Raw genomic sequence first — 22,714 nt, forward strand, 5'->3', positions numbered from 1 at the left:
CAATTTGCATTGGTCTGTGAAACTTGTGATGTTGCAAAATATACAAGTTACTATCTGACATTTTATGTTGATCTGATATTTTCCTGCTGTCCTCATGGCAACAATCACAAACCATGTCTCATCTATTGATTTGACTGAACCAACCTGTTAAATGATATGTATTTGAGGAAGTAACAAGCAGGTTAGACCAAAGAAAACTAATGGATGTTGTCTACCTGCACTTCAAGAAGGCCTTTGACAAGGTGCCGCACAGGAGGCTACTGAGTAAGCTAAGGGTCCATGATGTCAGAGACCAGGTGCGAGCATGGATTGAAGCTTGGCTCTCTGGCAGAAAGTGGGGATAAAAGGATCCTTCTCAGGATGGCCGCCGGTGACAGGTGGTGGACCTGCGAGGTCCTGGGACCACAACTCTTAACTTTATACATTAATGATCTAGATGAAGGAACTGAGGGCATTCTGGCCACATTTGCAGATTATACAAAGTTAGATAGAGGGAGAAGTAACATTAAGGTGGCGGGGAGGCTGCAGAAGGATTTGGATAGGTTAGGAGAGTAGGCAAAGAAGTGTGAGGTCATGCACTTTGATAGGAAGAATAGGGGCATGGACTATGTTCTAAATGGGGAGAAAATTTAGAAATCTAAAGTGTGACTTGGGAGTTCTAGTCCAAGATTCTCTCAAGGTAAACTTGCAGAAAGCAAATGCAATGATGACATTTATTTTGAGAGGACTTGAATATCAAGGTTTGAGAAGATTTGTAGCTCAGATTGAGGTTTTGGATAGTTTGCTCACTGAGCTGAAAGGTTCGTTTCCAGATATTTTCTCACCATACTAGGTAAAATCTTCAGTGAGCCTCCAAATGAAGCTCCAGTGGTGTAGCCTGCTTTCTATTTATATGTTTGAGTTTTCTTGTTGGTGATGTCATTTCCTGTTCTTTTTCTTGGGGATGGTAAATGGGATTCAAGTCTATGTGTTTGTTGATAGTAGCATTCTGACCGGAATTCTCGTCCGTGTCTCTGTTTAGCTTGTCCTAGGATGAATATGTTATCCCATTCGAAGTGGTGTCCTTCCTCATCCGTATGTATGTTTTTTTTGTGGTTATGTTTCCTGGTGGATAGTTTTCTGCCTGTTTGTCCATTGTAGTGTTTGTTACAGTTCTTGCAAGGTATTTTGTAAATGACAGCTCTGCCAACCATCCAACCCAAACTTTGGGTCCGCTACATAGATGACACCTTGGTCATAAGGAAATGAAACAAATTAGAGGAAACCTTCAAGACCATCAATAACACTCTGACTGGCATAAAATTCACTAAAGAGGAGGAAAACAACAACAAACTTCCATTCCTAGATGTTGCAGTAGACCGAACAGCCAATGGGGAACTTCAATCCAGCGTCTACAGGAAAACAATACATACGGACCAAATATTGAACTACAGAAGCAATAATCCCAACACCCACATACAAAGCTGCATTAGAACATTATTTCAACAAGCCACCACACACTGCAGCACAGAGGAAGTATGCAGAGCAGAGGAAAATCACCGACACAATCTTTTCAAAAAGAACAGGTAACAATGAACACAGTCCGCCGATTTTCTGAGCAACAAATCCAAACAAGCAGACAAAACACGTCCAGAAACCCTAGTCACTCTCCCCTACATCAAAGACATCGCAGAAATGACTGCCAGACTACTCAGATCCCTTGGCATCATGGTAGCCCACAAACCCAGCAACAAACTAAAACAGCAGCTAATGAACTTGAAAGACCCCATACAGACAACAAGCAAAGCTAATGTCATTTACAAAATACCTTGCAAGAACTGTAACAAACACTACAATGGACAAACAGGCAGAAAACTAGCCACCAGGATATATAAACAACATTAGCCACAAAACGACATGACCTACTCTCGCTAGTATCCTTGCATATGAATGAGGAAAGACACCACTTTGACTGGGACACCACATCCATCCTAGGACAAGCCAAAAAGGGACACTGACGAGAATTCCTCGAACCATTCCAACCGGAATTCTATACACAAACACATTGACTTGGATCCTATTTACCACCCCATGAGAAAAAACAGGAAATGACATCACCAACCCAAGAAAACTCAAACATATAAATAGAAAGTGGGCTAAACCACTGGTGCTTCATTCAGATGCTCACTGAAGATGTTACCTAGTATGGTGATGAAATGTCTGAAAGCGAACCTTCCAGCTCAGTGGGCAAATCTACATCCAGAGGGCTTGAATATAAAAGCAGAGATGTAATTCTGAGGTTCTATAAGGTTCTGGTCAGACCACATTTGGAGTATTGTGCTCCGTTTTGGGCCCCATATCTCAGGAAGCATGTACTGGCTCTGGAGCGTGTTCAGTGGAGATTCACGAAAAGCTTAACATATGAGGAATGTTTGAGGACACTGGTTTATACTAGATGTAGTTTAGAAGGATGAGCAGGATCTAGTTGAAACACAGAGTAGAAATGGCCTAGACGGAGTAAATGTTGGGAAGATGTTTCCGTTGGTAGGAAAGACTGGGACCTGAGGGCTTAGCCTTGCTGTAAATGGAAGACCTTTTTTAGAACAAAGATAAGAAGAAACCTCTTGAGCCAGAGAGTGGTGAATCTAAGGAATTCATTGCCACAGATGGCTGTGGAGGCCAGGTCATCAAGTATACTTAAGGGTGAGATAGGTTCTTGAGCATTAAGGGTTATGGGAGAAAGTTGGAGAATGGGGTTGATAAATGTATCAGCCAAGATTGAATGGCGGAGTGGACTCGTGGGCTGATAGGAGTAGAAATTAGCTAATGTCTTCTGATATATACTGTTGTATATACATCAGGATCACCAGCTGCTTTCTCTTCAGTGGCCATTTGTATGTGCCTGTTGTACTACTTTTTAGCCATATACTTGTGAGCAAAATGATGCAGATTTTCAGGCGAGCTCCCCCCTGCTATGCATACCTCCTTTTCTTTTGCACAATGTAGTTACTTCTCTTGCACAATTCTTGCATCCTTCCCTTTGTAATTATTATTCTACCCTTTGTGTCTGAAATATTTGTCAGCAAAATGCAAGGCCATATCTGTTTTGCCCTGTTATGCTCTAGCTGTTGACTCTCAACCTCAGCACTCCATATGCTAATTGCTTTCATGAGTTTGAGTTTGTTCTTCTCTTTCATTTTTGTATAGCCAATTCCTAACACAATCCCATCTCTCTTTATCTCATCCTTTTAATTGTGCAAGTTCACAGCTTTCTGTAAGCTGAGTTAATGATGTTATATATTGATTAATGGATTATTTTTCACTTTTTGTTCCTTTGTGCTGAATATGCACCGTTCATGCATACCATTCATTTGGGGCTGCAATGGTACTTTCAAAGCTTTAAAAATTCTGCTCAGAGATTTAGGGTGGAATATATTTGGACACAGTCCCTTACCAAAGCTGATAAAATAGTGATGACTTATACTTGTTCTGATTTGCGAAACAAGTCTGTTGCTTTTGCATTAGCGTGCCATTGTTTTTAGAAGAGTTCCCAGTTCTGCCTCAGATTCCTGGTAACTTGAACAGGAACTAATAGGGGGAAAATACTGTAGCCATTTTATCTTAGTGTTTTTCACTCAATACTTGACGTTTTATTCGCAGCAGCTTCTAGCTCTGTAACTGTGCTTTTTACTGTGTTCAATTCCAGAAATTTAGTGAATTGAAGCTTAAAATGTCTGCCTAAAGGGTGGTGCCTCATGGTGGAGATTGTGTCCAAGGCAGACTAGGACAGACATTTGTAGGTGATTGAATTTTTATCCAAACGGTCACACTCAGCCAGCATGGTTGTAATACATATGAAGTGCTAAATGTTGGGTCTGACTGTGCAATTGAGCAGTTCCCAGAGAACTGTGCACTCCACCATGCCTGATCCAACATGGTTATGTTGAAGCATTAAAGATTTAACAAAACAAAATATTTATGGACATATTAACTTTATTAGTTCAGCTAACTTTTAAGAGCCCAATATATTATTTCTTCTATTCTCAAGAGCAAATACAGAGTAATTCAAATGAGAAATTTTCAAGATAGCTTCAATAATTAAATGTGATAAATTTTTGGCACTGCACTATTATGACGGTATATGAAACATCTATGGCTGTTGTTCCAAAACTTCTATTCTGAAGCCAAGAATGGGTTCTATGCTGTACAAAATAAACTGTTTTCAATGCAATTTACTATCTGAACCGCATAGCAAGTATTTCCCGTCAGTGAAGATTAAAGCAAATAATCCAGTTCCCCAGGACTTGATCAGGGCTGAATCTCCAAGGCTGTACTGTCAGAGTTGCTGCTCTTCAGATCAGAGATTAAACCAATGCTGGAAGTACTGGCTGATATTAAAAACCTTTTGGCACTATTCAGAGGATTGGGGTCTCCTGGGCACTTAGTCCGCATTTACAACAGCCAAAAGTAAATTAACTAGTTAGTCATCTCATTATGACATATTGGATGATCTGTTTAAATTGGCTATAAAGTTTTTCTGCATAATAATTGCTTTGTTCAAAACAACTTATCGAATGGAAATGCTCAGGAGTATTTTTGAGAAATGAGAAATACCAAATGAGGGAGAAACAAAGTTCCTCTCTTTTTCTTCCTAATTAGGGCTGGGTCCATTTAAAATTAATAGCAAGTTTATTTTAGTGGCTATTGTTTTTCTGAATATTTGACTATTTATTTGTGAATGCTGTATTGTGTGCTAATTTCTTTCAGTAAGCAAGAGATATTCCAATGTAAGAAATAGAGCATTGCAAACATATTGAACCCTATAATAATGCAAGCTTATTATTTGCTGACTAAAATACAGCAGTGTATAACTTTGTGCAATCTCTTAAGTCAAAATATGTAATTATTTAGCTTTCTTGAGTCAAGTGGAAGTTTAGAAAAATCCTTAACTGGTCATCTGTCTGACCAGAATCTTCTGATGCTGGAAAGGTACTTTCAGTGCAGTTTTAATTTCTTAACTTAGACATTTGAATGCAGCAAAGTGTGAGGTTATGCACTTTGTTAGGAAGAATAGAAATGTAGACTAATTTCTAAATGGGGAAAGGCTTCTAAAATCTGAAGCACAAAGGAACCTGGGAGTTCTAGTTCAGGATTTTCTTAAGATTAACATGCATGTTCAGTTGGTGGTAAGAAAGGCAAATGCAATGTTAGCATTCGTTTCAAGAGGGCTAGAATACAAGAGTGAAGATGTACTACTGAGGTTGTATGAGGCTGTGGTCATGCTGTATTTGGAATATTGAGCAGTTTTGGGCCTTATATCTAAGAAAGTGTGTGCTGACATTGGAGTGGTCCAGAGGTGGTTTACAAGAATGAACCTGAGTTTAAAGAATCTCTATTTTATGACAGCAATTCATAATTTCTCTCATAATTTTAGGACTGTACTTAATGGAATTTAGGAGATGGAGAGATGACCTTCTTGAAACATACAGGATTCTTAATTGGTTGACAGAATAGATGTGGAACTGTTGTCTCCCTTTGTGTGCGTGTGCATATGTGTGCGTGTGCGTGTGTGTGTGTGCATATGTGTGTGTGTGTGTGTGTACGTGCGCACATGAGCGTACATGTCTAGGACCAGAAGGCATAATCTCAGAATAAGTGATCACCCATTTAAGACAGAAGGTGGAATTCTTTACCACAGAGCGCTATTGCTGTGTTAAGTATATGTCTGGGTTAAGTATATTTGAAGTTGAAATGGGTGTAGTTTTAATCAGGAATCACAGGTTATGAAGAAAAGGCCAGAAAGCAGAATTGATGATTACGAGATGAGCTATGACCTCATTAAATGGCATAGCAGATACTGACTGAATGGCCTGTATCCGTTACAACATCTTATGATTCTACTTAGTGGTATTAACTCTCTGAATTATTAGATTTTGAATGCAATCAAATGAGGCCTTGCATTCCCACAGGGATGCTTTGGGTATGCTTGTTTGTGAACAGTGGTATATGTCGTTTGGTAGATTAACTAATGCTTATTTCATGTGCTTCATAAATTAGAAAGTGTTTCTCTGTTCAACATGTCAGGTCAGAAATGTAGATCAGAAGCTGAACGTTTCTTCACATTTGGCAGAAGTAAAATCTGGACTAATTGCTATACACTGCTATACCATTCTAAAAGTACATCTTCCGTAGGGCTTTGCAGAATAGTCATAAACATTTGTTTTCCAATAACATTAATGAATGTGGTTAATATGTGATAATGACCAGGTAATCTCATGATATTGATTGAAGGATAGTTTTTGGACACAAGGGATAAATCCCTGCTCTTCAAAATAGTGTCGCTGTTTACTTTTCATCGAATCCAGTAAGTGAATGGGACCTCGGCCTTCATTACTCAATCAAAGACAGTACCTTGAAGAGTGTAGAATTATCCACACTAGAAAGTATAGTTTGATATTTATGTGCTCACACTAGGAGTAGGGATTGAACCTGGAAATTCAAAGACAGAAGTAACTATTAACTAAGCCACAACTGATGATCAAAACAGAGATTACAGCATATGTTGCTTGATGCATTATACATCTGCTAAGATGGATCTTTGTATTCTGAAACAACAAAGTTGGCATATTGTTGATTAATGATGTGGATGTGCTGGTGTTGGACTGAGGTGGACAAAGTTTAAAAATTGCACAACACCAGATTATAGTCCAACAGGTTTATTTGAAAGCTTGTAGTTTCAAATAAACCTGTTGCACTATAACCTGGTGTTGTGAGATTTTAACTACTGTTGAGTAGACATAGTGCAGTGGCCACAAGGGTTTAATTGACTGATGAGGAGACAATGTAGTTGAGATTGTTCACCACTGAATCCTTCACCAGGCTATTAGTGAGCAGCTGTGGTGACATGCATGTCCTTTCCAAATGCTATTGCAAAGTGTTTTTTTTTTAAAGTTATGGATATTCGGGCTGGAGGAATGATTATCGCAGTTGGTGAAGTGTGGACCAAAATCCCTGTTCAAGTTTAGGTAGATTTGGTGCTTGCTGAGTTGCCCTGCACAAAGTAATGAAATCCTGGCTCTTTGCTATGGTTAGGTTAGTAGTTACCAAGGATTTGCTTTAGGTAGAGAACTGAAGAGGAGCAGATAAATTATTTTCTTTTGGGAACATCTCTTCTCAAATTTTAAATAATTGTCATTCACACATTATAGAGATTTTTGAAAGAAATTAACATTTTGAAAATGATGAATTTAAATGGCTCTGAAGAATAGGACTAGCCAGGTTGCTCTTTCAGCGCTAGTGCAAATATGGTTCAAGTGGCCTCATGTACTGTAAGTTTTGTGATTTTTGCATAAATCACTACAATAATTTTGTCTACGATTTCCTTGTCTATAATTACTTAACAAAAACTCCAACAATCCATTGTTGTCCATTGTTTCACTGGGTGGACAAGTGAGAGAAAGTTTGGAAAACCATTGAGCTCGTGCCACTGACCATGCCACTTGGGCAAAAATGGAAATAATTCTATGTAATGTAGAGATTTGGCATGAATGTGACAAGGTGAAATCAAAAGCTGGCATGGGTTGGTCTTGATGATCTTGTTATTTTAATTATGTTGAGATAAAATGTCACTTTTAGGTGAAATTGGAGTAGAGGGTGGAGAGCAGATGGCATGGAGGAGGTAGTAGGTAAAAATGGGAGATGTGTTGAAGTAAGGAGAATGGTGATGAAACATGCAGGAGCTTTTAAAAAAAACCTAATTATTTCTTATTTATGTGAATTCAGAGACAGTCAGACACCTGGCACAACATTTTTCTTCCAATCCCAAAGCTCTTAGTTTGAATATTATCATGATCTAATATTTGTGTCACGTTGATATAGTGAAAGCATAAGTAAATGGTACTCAAAAAAAAAACAGTACTTTTAAATGGATTAATAGTATTTGCAGAGCCTTTTGGAAACATGACTGACTGATAAAGTGCAAAGATAGTGGATAATGAGAGGAGTATGGCTGAGTCAAGAGGGGAGAGGGCCTAAAGACATTTGAAATTGGAAAGATTGAAGGAAGCATTGAGGACTAAAACTCAAAGGCTGAACTATCACCCGGCCACCCATCCAACTTGGACCATGACTGACCAACTTGGATCATAGGCTGACAGGAAACACATCACTGAGGCCTGTGATGCAAGTGCAGGGGGGAACCTAGCTCCCTTAAAACGATATCCAGACAATCTCGTCAGGAATTATAAATTGGAGCCCTGCAGTCAATTACGTATAATTACAGAATAACATAAAGGAAAATATAGAACAGATTAATGGGCTCTGGTACTTAGTTGAATCCAAAGGGTCATCTGCAATTCTAATTTTGGTCTGGTAATTTGAAGATAATCTGAAGTTCCTTTTAGTGTGAGAGATGGGAATTGTAGAATGACTCGAGATCCAAGTCAAATCGTAGTTACTCGCATGACAGTGTCAAATTCCATAAAAGTCTTATTCAGAGTTATGTATGGTGGGGGCGGGGGGTAATTGTTGACATTGGATGCAAATGTAAAACTAGCTCTAATGATTCAGCCATCCATTTTTTTGAATCCGTCCCAATTTTCATTTTCATCTCTTGCAAACATAACATTTTACAGTATTACCCCGAGTCAAAATTACTCATCAGAGTGTGTCACAGACCTGCCAAGCTTAATATTTATAGATAATTTTGTAGAAGATTAATTCTGAGTATTCATGATATCAATTTCTGCACTTCTCAGGATCTTTGGAAGTAATGAACAAGACCAGGAAGATCATGGAGCAAGGAGGAGCACATTTCACAAATGCATTTGTGACAACACCCATGTGCTGCCCTTCAAGATCATCCATGCTGACAGGGAAATATGTCCACAACCACAATACCTACACGAACAATGAGAACTGTTCATCTTCCTCCTGGCAGGCCACACATGAACAGCGGACATTTGCTGTGTATCTGAACAGCACTGGCTATAGGACAGGTATGTTACTGAAGGAAATTACAACCCTTTTATGATGATCTTGATAAACCTTGAATCTGAATACTTTGTGGAGAAAAACCATGTTTACATAAAATCAAACTGTGATTGTAGAAATATTTTAACTGTTGTAAACTTTCAATGGAAGCACCAAAGAACTTAGAAACTTAAAACATTATTTATGGAATGCACATTGATTGCTGTAATTTACAATTTAAGCAAATAAATAATCATGACCAGAAATGTATAAATTAATTGAGTAAAAATTCCAAAACGAGAAAGTGAGGACTGCAGATGCTAGAGACCAGAGTCAAAACGTGTGGTGCTGGAAAAGCACAGCCGCTCAGGCAGCATCCGAGGACCAGGAGAGTCGACATTTCGAGCATAAGATCTTCATCAGGAATGTCCAAAAGTTGCTTAGCTGAAAGTTTTATCTATTTAAAATTGGTAAAAAGATATGTCTAAAGAACATGTAAGTAGGGATGAGAATGAACTATTATAATGATACTGGTGTAACTTATTAAATAACCACCCATACTGCAATTTCAACTATACAGTTACGTTCTCATAAATCCATGAATGTTAGATTGAATCTTAAGCTATTGAATGTTGGTTTATTCTCTAGAACTATTTATAACTATACATTAAACCAGATGATCAGGATTTTAGGACCATCTGCAGCTTTGATTTAGCTTCGCTAACAGATCTCTATTAAATAACTAACTATTATAATTCTTTATTTAGAGAATAAATATCTAAAGCTGAAGTGAATTCCATACTTTTCCAATCTGGTTAAAACATCATTTTTTGAAAATGAGAACACAGTGTATATCAATTTCAAGGGCACAATTTTCACAGTGATCCTATTTTCATACTAAAATCTTATGGGCATGCCATGGGTCCTGCTGTTCAGACCAAAGTGGCTTCAGCTCCACTGTAGACAGATTAATTAAGAGACCCTCACTGAGATTGGTTTCCAATTAACAATATAACCAATCTCACCCAGTAGCTGGCTGACTCAGAGGACCAGCAACTCAGCAGCACTGTCAATAGAGGGACAGATGCAAGTATTAGGGCATCTTGATGTTGAGGCACTCTTGAAGGATGCATCAGCAACATCAAGGGTAATCTGTAGTGGTGTCTCTGGCACTGTGAGGCAATCATTTCCACCGGGTCCTATCCTTGTCCTATGGAGTCTCATGAAATTAGAACCCACTAGGGAGGGCACATGGATGTAACTGGCGGAATAACCATGTTGAGTCAGGTGTAAAGTTCCTACAGTCTACTAATGGGACGCTTAATTGGATTCAATGCCCTTCTCCAGTCAGCAGCTGGCCAAGCCACTGCCATTCCTGCCTTTGGTGGTATTCTATGGTAGCAGGAAGCCATCTGGTTTCTCTTCTGATCATGTTTCTTACCCTTCCCAGTCCATCATGAAAAGGCCAATTTAAAATGCATTCCAGTAGGACAAGTGCAAACCTGTGCCATACATATTGTAAGATGTATTTGTGAATGATCTCATTATCCCTCATTCTCCAACACCTTCCCACCCCCTGCCTTAATTCAGGGCAGAATTGATGGGTATCAGTTGTAATGTCCCATATATTCAATTACCATTTTTAAAATCATTTTTAATCAAGGATCAGGATAAACCTTCCTGAAAGGCAGTTCAGGTTTGACTATCCCAATCAAATCTTTTGATGAGTGGAATGCAATAGATACTGTCTTTCTATGACTCTTGAATACCCAATAAAAGGTTGGCTAATAATATTGAGACTCTTGGAATCAGAGGGTCAGTGCCAGTTTGATTTTTAAAAAATCCGCTCTGACAAGGTTTTCTGAAGAATGTTTGTTAGTTACTAAGGAGAAAATGAGGTCTGCAGATGCTGGAGATCAAAGTTGAAACTTTATTGCTGGAACAGCACAGCAGGTCAGGCAGCATCCAGGGAACAGGAGATTCGACGTTTTGGGCACAGGCCCTTCTTCAGGAATGAGCAGAGAGTGTTCAGCAGGAGAAGATAAAAGGTAGGGAGGAGGGACTTGGAGGAGGGGCGTTGGAAACGTGATAGGTGGAAAGAGGTCAAGGTGAGGGTGATAGGTCGGAGTAGGATGGAGGCGGAGAGGTCAAGAAGAAGACTGCAGGTCAGGAAGGCGGTGCCGGGCTGGAGGGATTCGGCTGAGACAAGGTGGGGGGATGAAGAAACTGGTGAAGTCCAAGTTCATCCCCTGTGGTTGGAGGGTTCCCAGTCGGAAGATAAGACGCTCCTCCTCCGACCGTCGCGTTGTTGTGGTTTGGCGGTGGATGAGTCCAATGACCTGCATATCCTCGGTGGAGTGGGAGGGGGAGTTGAAATGCTGTGCTACAGGGTGGTTGGGTTGGTTCGTCCGGGAGTGCTCAGAGGTGCTCTCTGAATCGCTCCGCAAGTAGGCGGCCTGTCTCCCCAATATAGAGGAGGCCACACCGGCTGCAGCGGATGCAGTAGATGATGTGGGTGGAGGACCCCACCGACCCAACCTCCACTCCCGGCACCTTCCCTTGCAACCACCTCCAAACAGACCCCAGCACCAAGGATATATTTCCCTCCCCTCCCCTATCAGCTTTCCGTAGAGACCACTCCCTCCGCGACTCCCTTGTCAGATCCACACCCCCCACCGACCCAACCTCCACTCCCGGCACCTTCCCTTGCGACCGCAGGAGGTGCAACACTTGCGCCCACACCTCCCCCCTCACTTCTCTCCAAGGCCCCAAAGGAAACTTCCATATCCGCCACAGATTCACCTGCACCTCCACCCACATCATCTACTGCAGCCGGTGTGGCCTCCTCTATATTGGGGAGACAGGCCGCCTACTTGCGGAGCGATTCAGAGAGCACCTCTGGGCCACCCGGACGAACCAACCCAACCACCCTGTAGCACAGCATTTCAACTCCCCCTCCCACTCCACCGAGGATATGCAGGTCATTGGACTCATCCACCGCCAAACCACAACAACGCGACGGTCGGAGGAGGAGCGTCTTATCTTCCGACTGGGAACCCTCCAACCACAGGGGATGAACTTGGACTTCACCAGTTTCTTCATCCCCCCCTCCCCCCACCTTGTCTCAGCCGAATCCCTCCAGCCCGGCACCGCCTTCCTGACCTGCAGTCTTCTTCTTGACCTCTCCGCCTCCATCCTACTCCGACCTATCACCCTCACCTTGACCTCTTTCCACCTATCACATTTCCAACGCCCCTCCTCCCTACCTTTTATCTTCTCCTGCTGAACACTCTCTGCTCATTCCTGAAGAAGGGCCTGTGCCCAAAACGTCGAATCTCCTGTTCCCTGGATGCTGCCTGACCTGCTGTGCTGTTCCAGCAATAAAGTTTCAACTTGTTAGTTACTAAGTTCAATCTTTAAATATCACACCACATGAAAATCTATTGTGTTGCTAAAAGGAGAACAGATGTTTAGCAGATCTTTCATGTCTAGACAGCAATTGCAGTACAATTTTCTCCCTATAGATATGTGGTGAGCATCTAATCCTTCTAATTTTAAACAAAAGGTTAAAAAACATGACCTTTTTTGGCTTTCAACCAGATTTGATATTCTGTTGTAAGTAAACATTTCTTGCTGTACAATGGAACGATAATTTTGCATAGCACATGTAGTTCAGGAACAGGCCACTAGCCCAATCCATCCACCCTGGCATGTTTGCTCCACTTGAATCTCCTCCCATTTTTTTCTCATCTACAACTATCATTGTATTACTCCAATCTCTTCTCCCTCAATGCCTGACCAGCTTCCACTTAAATGCTTTATACTGTTCACTTCAACAACTCCGTGTTAGTGAGTTTCACGTTTTAATCACCCTTCTAAGCATAAGGGTCACTTTTTTGTACTGTAAGGAAGAGGTGGCTGGGAAAACTGGGGTAGTGTCTTTATTGTCAAAATGTATCCAAGTTAGAAGAGATTATTTCATTTTGTGTTGAAGTTCTCACGCTCAATGTATATGATGCAGGATTGGCACGGGCACCCTTGGAACTGATAGTTTGTCTGATATTGAGCTTTTTTTCATAGGATATAAATGTCACTGGCTAGACCAGCATTTGTTGCCCATCCAAAATGCTCCTTGAGAAACGGGAACATTTTCTGAAAAACAGTCAAAATTATAATTGTTCAAATCTTTTTGTGAAATGTAGCCTGCAACATCTCTCATTAAGTTGTCATAAAAAGGTATCTTAAGATTGATCCTGTAGTCATTATAATCAGATCATGTTCTCCAGCAATTAATTATCTTAAGGAATAGAATTTGCAGCCAGTTATACTCTTGTGCAAAAAAAGTTAGTGGCCCACTGCAAAAATTGGAGTTAAGAACAAAGAGACACAAAATTTTAAGCAAGTGTTAGATTGGAGATCTGGAATGGGTTATATTTGTTAGAATTTAATAAAAGTAAATATAATAGAAACAAACTTCAATGAGAACAGAAGAGAGGAATAATGAAAAATGGAGCCTGAAAGTGAGCAGAAGTTAATTATTTAAGTATTTTTAAACTGTAATATTATAATTATAAAGCTGTTCCAAATAGCCAACTAAATTTTTTACTGTAATTTAAGTATTATTTCTTATGACTTTAGGGCAATGTTACCTTTAATAACTGCTTGTTGTTCTTGGAAAATGTTTTCAACTTAGTTCCTTTAATTTAACCGTAAGCACGGTTGCTTACAGGGGATAAGGCTTGCAATGATCTATGTAAGTTTGCATGCACATAGCTTTCTTTTTAAATTCAAATATGGGATGATGGTGTTGCTGCTTGAATCAGCATTTAATGTCTATCTGCAGTCGTACTTGAGGTGGTGGTGAGCTGGCTTCTTGAATCAGAACAGTATGTTTGGTGTAGATACACCCACAATGCCGTTAGGGAAGGTGTTCCAGGATTTTGACCCAACAACACTAGAGGAATGACTATAATTTTCTAAATTAGGATGGTATGTGGCTTGGAGGGGAACTCAGGTGGTCGTGTTCCCATATATCTACTACTGTTGTCCCTTAAGACATATTCCTGAGGACACCTCTAGAGATGCTCTTGAGCTGAGATGACTAATCTCCAACAACAACTGTCTTCCTTTGTGCTAGGTATGACACTAAGCAGTAAAGAGTTTTCTCCTGATTCTCGTTTTTGCTAGCTTGATGTCAAGTGAAATCGCATGTATGTGGAATTCAGCTCTTTTGTCCCTGTTTGAATTAAGCACGTAATGCTTGGAGACATAGCCTCAGGGTTGTTAGAAAACCAAAAGTTTAGAGAGTTTAGATCTATGCAGATCTGGATCAGTGCAAAAACTAAATTAAGGATGAACGATATGCATGGTTTGTCGAATAAAAATATTAATGAAAATTTTGTGTTGCCTCATCTTACCATGTTTGTTTCATTCACCATTGTTACTCCATACTTTATGATGTAACTAACAAGCAAGTTAGCAGTTTTCAGGGTTAGGCAAAAAAGGGAAATTGCTGCCACAATCCTGCCAGCTCTAATGGTTTTAAATGGTGGAACAGACTAGTGGGCAGAATGGCCTGCTCCTGCTCCTAATTCAAGTGTCATATTACAGCATCACCATACTTAACACGGTGATCACTTTTTAAAATCAAGCTCTTGTCCTATATTGAGACTAAATAATGGGAAACCTTAATCCTCTTTAAAAAAATTGGATAAAATCAGAGTATCTGATGTATTCTATGACCTAATGTAGTTGCTTATCTTAGAAACAAGTATAAAACAGACACCAGTCTTTTAGAAAAATAAGTTATTACTCTTGCACAAGTCTCTCATACCATTGAAAATATAATTTTCTGCAGATCCTAGAGATTGGGGGATGTAAATCTTTTATTTTAATGGTTTCAAGTTCGAAAAAGAAATCTGAAGTTACTTCAATATATGTGGACTGTTACCAGCTATCCTATTGATATTGTATTATAGTTTAATGTTTAAAATTCGATGCCCAGTTCCTCTTTTTAGATTTTATTGAGCCCATGCTGAGATTTCTATTGATTCCATGCATTGAGTATTTGATATGCATTGAGAATTTACCAACAGAGTGTTGGTTCTTTTACCATCAAACAAACATTTAAAGGTTCTCTTAAGCCATTGAATTTAAAAGATTCAATTACTGAAACACACACCTGCTAAAATACCAGGAGTCCTGTTTTCTTCACTATATCGAGATGACCACTTGAAAAAATGCATTTGTGCATTCCAAAGTTTTAGGTGAATTTTACAAGACTGCTTTTATTACTATTAATTTGTGATGAAATAAAAACAATTGGAAACACTTTTTCTGCTTTAGCGTAAAGTTTTTTAGATTAGGTTAGATTCCCTACAGTGTGGAAACAGGCCCTTCGGCCCAACAAGTCCACACCGACCCTCCGAAGAGTAACCCACCCATACCCATTTCCTTCTGACTAATGCACCTAACACTACGGGCAATTTAGCATGGCCAATTCACGTGACATGCACATCTTTGGACTGTGGGAGGAAACTGGAGCACCCAGAGGAAATCCAATCAGACACGGGGAGAATGTGCAAACTCCACACATGACAGTCGCCCAAGGCCAGAATCGAACCTGGGACCCTGGTGCTGTGAGGCAGCTGTGCTAACCACTGCACCACTGTTAATTATGTTTACATTCCAAGTCTTGATAGCTGAGCATTATTAATAAATGAATGAGTTAAGGTAGTGAGTTATTGGAGTTTGCATTGAGATATGTCAAGGGCAGGTTTTGCATTTTCAAAGTTCTTTGTGATTGGAGAGTGATGGCTCCTCTGAGAATTACAACAAGAAATTCCTTCACAGCATCATGGCTAGTTCAGCTATACAGGGGCAGAAGGAAAGTTTGGAAAGCAATAGTAATGAAGGATTCTATATTTGGAGGAATCAGACAAGCTTGGATAAGCTAAAAATTGCTGAAGGAAATATTATAAAGTTGGTAATTCACAAGCAATGTGGGGTACACCGAGGTGTACTGAGGGATGTAAAGCTGGTAATTTTGGAGGTTACTGGCCATCATTTTCTAATCTATCTTAAATACTGCATTAGTGCCAGAGGATTGGAGAATTACAAATATGGCACCCCTTTTCAAAGGTCATGCTGTCAGCACTGTTGAGTTTATCCAGTACTTTCTCTCTTTCTATTAGAGAAACTAGGTCTCTTTTTACTCAGAGAATAAGTGAAGAGGATGTTCCATGTTTACAAAATTATAAGGGATTTTTATTAAGGAACTGGAGTGAAACTATTTCGACTGGTCAATGACTTGGCATGTACGAACCCTCATTTACAAAAACATAAAGAGGCATTGGAGAAATGATTTTACACTAATGGCTGAACTTTATGTCCTTTGGGGACAGGTTGAGGGGGAAGCAGGGTGGCAATATGGCACAGCAATGTGGAAGAAAGTGTGGAAAAAATCTTGCTTTTGCTGTGTAATTTTGCCAGTTGCAGGGGAGATCACAGATGAGTCCAACCACCTGGAGCTCAATTGAGCCATTTAAATGACCAATTAAATGACCAGCAGCAGTTGGTGGGTGTTGGACATTGCCATGTTGAGAGAAAACTTGGTGAAACCTAGCAGCTGCCCAATGGGCTATCATGAGTGGGACCATCGTTCCAGCATTTCACAACCCACGGAGGACTCTCAGCCAGCAATGGCCACTCCTGCTGCAGAGGTGCTGCCTACTGACAGAAACTGCAGGGCATACTCATCACGGAGCCCTCTCCAGCTATCCCTCAACCCACTTATTCCACTTCGTGGGTGCAAAAATTCAGCATGCTCTCATCTTGCAGGTGCAGTCCCAGCAATAACCACCACTGGTGGTGCTGTTGAGCCTGCTAAATTTCAGGTCCACTGATTGAACCAACTGCTCCTGGGAGCAGATCTCCAGCCTCAGTGGATGGCAATCACTTAGCTGGTGCTGTGGGCAGTATAATTACCTGTATTACACTGTGTGCTGAAGCAGGGTTGCCTTTTTGAGAGGTGGCAGTGCTATCCTGTCAGAACAATTCCAGCTAAGAATTCTTAAAACACAAACATATCGCTAGCAACAAGTAGTGAAAGATCCATAACGGGTTTTAGAAAGTAACTGTATCTTTCAAAAATAAAATTTCAAATGGGTTTGGGAAAATGGCACTAAATCAATAATGCCTTCAGGAAATCAGACCGAGAATAATGGCCCAACACAGTTGTAAAATTCTATGGCTCTTGTTAAAATTAAGCACCACCTGTGGTTTTAATGAAATTGGGGTCAGGGCCCCATCTCTAATCAAGGATCTGTTTCCAGTTAAGTTTTTCACAAAACCTACAGTTTATTTTTGGCATGCATACAAAATCAAATAGGCTGCAATTTGAACCAGGATAGTGAGATCTGGTATCCACCACCTGTAAGTCCTGTCCACAGCACACATTCTGCCTAATGGCCAGAAATTTTCACTTTAGTACATTAAACAAGATTAGCACTCTGCTCAGACAGAAGATAATATTAATGATATCACCTGCGTAATTCATGCTCCCATTCAACCACAGAATGTAACTTACACACTCAAATACTGAAAAATATCTTTTTATTTATCAACCACAATACAAAACTAAAAACTATCTTGAGAGCTACAAAAAATAAGGTACTCCCAGGTTATGTACCTTCGAGGTATAGGGCAGTGTGCCTTTGCTTCCATAGAAATGTCATGGTTTCCAGTGAGATGGTTGCATTACAGGGTTTTGGTGTTTATTGAGTTTTGTCCATTTTGTTGCCATTGATGAATTGAAGCAGGCAATTTTGTGTTATTTTATCAAGTATTAACACTCAGTTTGCATGCATCTATAAAAATTTCAGGTTTTTAAATGTAAAGCTTTTCAAAACTATTCAAAAGCGATATCCACCTTCTATTGTTCATTTTTCTTCTGTTTTATGATTTAACTGCTTTGTAAATTGAAGATAGTATCTTGTATATTGAGCAGTACATTTGTTTTTTCTTTAACTACTAATTTTTGATGTGTTTAACAAACTGATTAGCTGTACTTCCCAGTGCCTCCAGTTGTGTTGAAGCATTCAGGCTCAGGATTTCTCCAAACATACTCTGGCATTACATAGATAGGGAAGGGGGTGGGTGAAGGGAATTGGGAATTTTTGAATAGACACTTCAATTTCCAATCACCACTGCTTTATTAAATACAGAAATGACAGCGGGTTCTTAATGCTTCCTATCCAAATTTCACAGGACCACTGAGCATGACTGTAATACAAACTGCCAAGCAATCTGGTATTTTTTACTGCATATGTCCTCCCCTTTATATGTGAATACAGATAACTTTGTAGCGGTGTCACATTCCAAGTCCTTTTTGGAAAAAAAAATGGCCTAAACCTGGTCTTGATCAACCGCTTCCTCCTTAACATCACAATCAAAATTGTGTTCAACCCTCCGAAATGGAGGACCATCTTCTGACTCGGGAGATTTTTGAATAGTTGTTTCATGTCAACATGTCATTGAATTATCTGCTCACACGCTAAAACAATTATTCATTGTTGGGGCTGTACATATGAATTATGAAGTACTTACAGAAAGAAGATTGGTGTTTAAAGTTCACACCTCAATTTCTGTTCTTTGGTAGATTAATAAAAACTGGTCTTACTTTTGAGATAGGAGGCCAGGTTACTGTGCAAGTCAACCAGAGGCTGAAGGGTCATGGCTCATGAGCATGCATACGTACTGGAAATGTTTGTCTGGACCATTCAATACTTGCCCATCCATAGTGTACAAGGTTGGAGGATGGCACTCTAGTTGCTCAGCTATGATGGACACCTGCATGGCTACAGGTGTATTTTGTGCACTTACTGAGTTCAATCTGCCAGGAAATTGGCATTCCTGCTCAGTCCAGACAAGGAATCATTCGATACCCCATCCACCATCCAAAACACACACATTGGATTCCAAAGATAATCCATTTTTAGCAAATCAGACTACAAAAGAATATTCTTTCAAAAAGCTGCCTTTCATAACCTTAGCTTAGAATGAACCCACAGCTCCCTCGCACCCGGTGGTCAGAAATCAGGCTACAGGGAGCCTGTGAAAGTATCTACTCCCTTGAAGCACTAGAAAAACCAAGGAGTTTCTTCTTTAGTGGCTCGTCTGGGTACACTACCTTGTAGCTAGTTGCCATGCAACATCAACAGACTTGAGAACCACTCATGACCTCTGTACATTTCTATTTTAAAAAAAGTGAACTGATCAACAAAAGAGAGCTTGCTATTCTGTTAATGGGAGTTGCTGAATTCAGCAATGTAAATGTACAGCTTTTTGATTTGGATGTTATTTAATTTCCTTTCTTTGTATTACAGCTTTCTTTGGAAAGTATCTGAATGAGTACAATGGCAGTTACATTCCACCTGGTTGGCGTGAGTGGGTTGGATTAGTAAAGAATTCTCGGTTTTACAATTACACACTCAATAGAAATGGTGTAAAGGAGAAGCATGGATTTGACTACTCAAAGGTACTTGTCTATATCTAGTTTTTGGCGGTTCAGTATCCTATTCAATCAGTGACTTAGAGGCAATGATTTGCTGAGTTATACACTTCACACAAAAATAAGAGTTCAGTTGTATATAGCATTGTGACTTAAATTTTCTGTATCACATTTAAGCATTTTACACGCTTGTGACTTTGAATTAATCCTATGAAAAAACAACCTTGAAATTTGCCAAAATTACTAATTAGCATACAAAGTAGAATACTCTCCGCTAGATTCTCAACAAGCACAAGGAAAATGAACTGAATTTCACATGTAAGAACCTTTTGGATGTACCATCTTCACAAAACAGAGAAATTCTTAATTCCCCACAAAGGTCTAAGAGGAGCAATTAACCCTTTATGTACCATAATGTTGTAGGCCAAATTCAGTATTAAGTGACTATTATTGAATAATGTTACAGGTGAAACTGAGCTGCTGGATGGGATGAATTTTTCTTGCACTAGATACTTTTGTGTTTTAGTTTAAACACTGCAACTGCCGTTGAAACATATGTTTCCTGAAACACTCTCTAGCTGAACATGAACCCACTATCTAAATAGATAGAACTTGGAATGAGATCAGTTACATCCAGTCTCCACACTTTTGTAGTTTTTAAACTGAAACAGAAGTGGAGAAGGACGCATGGTAATAAGGATCATGCTGATGTTATGGAAAGGACCAAACTCCCTCAAAGTATGTTCAGGAGATAGCCTAAACCCTACCATTTATCATATTTGAAGGCACGTATACAGCTCTGTATTCCAGAAGTGATTTGATTGGTCAAATTACTGCCTTTAAGCAACACACTTTATTCTTACATCACAGTTAAAATAGAATAATAAAATAACTTGTATGCCTTAACTTCATTGAAATATTTAGCAAAATAATATATTATTTAATTACTACTCATGAACTGTTCCACTACAGCAGTATCCCACGAACATACTTCTGACCATGTCAAATACAGTAAAACAGATTTCCATCACTTGTGATCATCTTTAGCCCAGGAGAGAGGAAAAACCAAAAGCCTGAATCTAGTAGCAGAGAGAGAACTTGAGCTTCTTGCAACAGCAGAGAGAAAGTTGTATCTAGCAGCTTCAACTCTTTAAAAACCCCAACTTCAACAGCTGAAAACCAAAACGAAAACCCTGGGTCTGAGTGAACCAGACTTCACCCACTCATGCTTCTTTTGTCTAATTTTTTAAAAAGTTATTTATTCTGCCTTCCATGAAGCAGATAACTCATCACCAGGTTTACTACGCGTCCCCAAGAGAAATGGGACAGAACAAATCCCTCTTAAAGACACATTTTGTTACACTGAATTGCTGGAAAAATATATGGTTGACAGAATTATGTACATCAAAGTTGTTATCAAGTCCACATCCAATGTTCCTACTGAAATGTATTCCTACATGGTGTCCTAGTGCCAACCAACTTCATCCTGCTTCACAATGACCTTTATTCCATTAGGTCATTAGTGGGAGTATTCATTGATGAATATACAATGTTCTGGACCTTTTGCCATTCTCTGATACTGAAGCAATGTGTATATGCAGCAAGGTCTGGCCTACATTGAAAATTGAGATGATACTGGCAACATTCACACCACACAATTGCCAGATGTTGACAATCTCCAAGAGGAATCTAACCATCTCCCCTTGACAGCTGTGCAAAGGAGCACCACCACCTGCAAGTTCCCCTCCCAGCCACTCACCATTCTTGCTTTAGAAGTATATTGTGTATCTTTCACTGTCCCAGAATCAACATTCTGAAACTCCCTTCCTAGCAGCACTATAGGTGCGTACGTGCACCTATGTCCTTAGTTTAGTAAATCACTCACCATCAACTTTGGTTTTAGGGATGGCCAGTAAATGCCAGATTAGCCCCCAGTGATATTTCCCTAGCAACATCTAGTGGTTAAATAAAATAAATTCCTGACACTCACTTTAAAATCAACAAGAAACTATTTATTTAACTAACTCTAACTCTAGCAGTGAACAAATTAACTGAACTATTAACAATCCAAATAAATACTGAACAAATGGGGAAAGGAAAACAGGTATTATTGCTTACCAGGTTCTGAACCTACCACAAATTTACAAAGATGTGTTTCCCTGCACAGAACAATCAATTTTCCATTGGGAAACCCACAAGTTGAAAATAAGATGTAAAGTTTTTTATACTAACTTCATCTACCCTCACTATATTGTAGTAAGTTGCTGCAAAAATGTCCATCCGACCAGTGTTGAAGTGCATGCTCAGATGAATTAAAAATGTTACAGCTGCTTAAAATACTGATAATATCTAACTCTCATTGTTGGCAGGGGCAGAAAGTAATTCTGCCCTATCTCTACTCTAACACTGAAGCTATCCTGGAAACTTGATCAATCTCTTTCAGCAATTCAAGCAGGCAGTTTTTTTTGGGGGGAGGGGTGCAGGGGCGGTGGTCAAAGCTAATTTTCAGCTTTATCTGAAGTGTCTTGGCATGAGAGTGACATTAAATGAAAATGGCTGTGCGAGATATTTGGAAAACATCACCAGAAACTTCTTCTGGAAGCATTATGCTTGCTTCTGTTTCACAAAACAACAAAAAACATTTAAATAAATTCTCTGGTTTTAGAAATCTAAGAATGGGATTTCACCTTACTCATGTAAGCACTGCTGACGCTGACCTGCAGCTGTCTTTACAGTTATGCAGTGACTCCATCATTTAAGCGATAATTTCAAAATAAACAGAAATGGGATGGATGCTACCATGATTTGTGATAGTGTTATTCTCTCTCCTTGAGCCTTGTGGTGAGTTCTGTGAGATGTCATTATTAAAAACCCTTCTTTAAAATCTACAAAGGGTCAGCTGAGAGTAATATCTGATTTTTATTTTTTACATCCCCTATTTATTAAGATGCCTTTAAATTTCCTCATGAATGAAGTCAAAACTGCATTTCCCTTTCAGCCTCAATTCTCCATTATTGCTTGCTTTCCCTCTTCACTTTACAAACTTTGCCTGTCTAATTACTGCCATAAGTCTGTGTCATATTAAAGAAAAATTGGTTGATAGTGTTCGAAGATTGGAAAATCAGTACTGCATGAAGCCAACATCTTGCCAGTTGTTGAGAGATGCAAAAGCAATTTGGCTAATGCATTACTTGCATCATTAAAATATTATGTTCTAATCTGAGAAACAACCTTAGTCTAGTTAGGGGAAAAAAT

The 22,714-nt window shown here is 39.5% G+C and overlaps 1 protein-coding gene across 11 annotated transcripts in view; it reads left to right on the forward strand.

Annotated features, from left to right (window-relative positions):
- The window catches only part of LOC122560108 (extracellular sulfatase Sulf-2-like), a 305,717-nt gene that overhangs the window by 186,696 nt on the left and 96,307 nt on the right, over positions 1 to 22,714 (forward strand). For all 11 annotated transcript variants that reach the window (XM_043710352.2, XM_043710348.2, XM_087994899.1 and 8 more), the window contains 2 exons: positions 8,736 to 8,975; positions 19,335 to 19,486. In XM_043710352.2, coding sequence (XP_043566287.1) covers positions 8,736 to 8,975; positions 19,335 to 19,486 — 392 coding nt within the window. The remainder of the gene's footprint in view (positions 1 to 8,735; positions 8,976 to 19,334; positions 19,487 to 22,714) is intronic.

This window comes from Chiloscyllium plagiosum, unplaced genomic scaffold (assembly GCF_037043375.1).
Source record: "Chiloscyllium plagiosum isolate Xiang-an unplaced genomic scaffold, Cpla_swu_hap1 HiC_scaffold_15, whole genome shotgun sequence".
In the NCBI taxonomy this organism is placed as follows: domain Eukaryota; kingdom Metazoa; phylum Chordata; class Chondrichthyes; order Orectolobiformes; family Hemiscylliidae; genus Chiloscyllium; species Chiloscyllium plagiosum.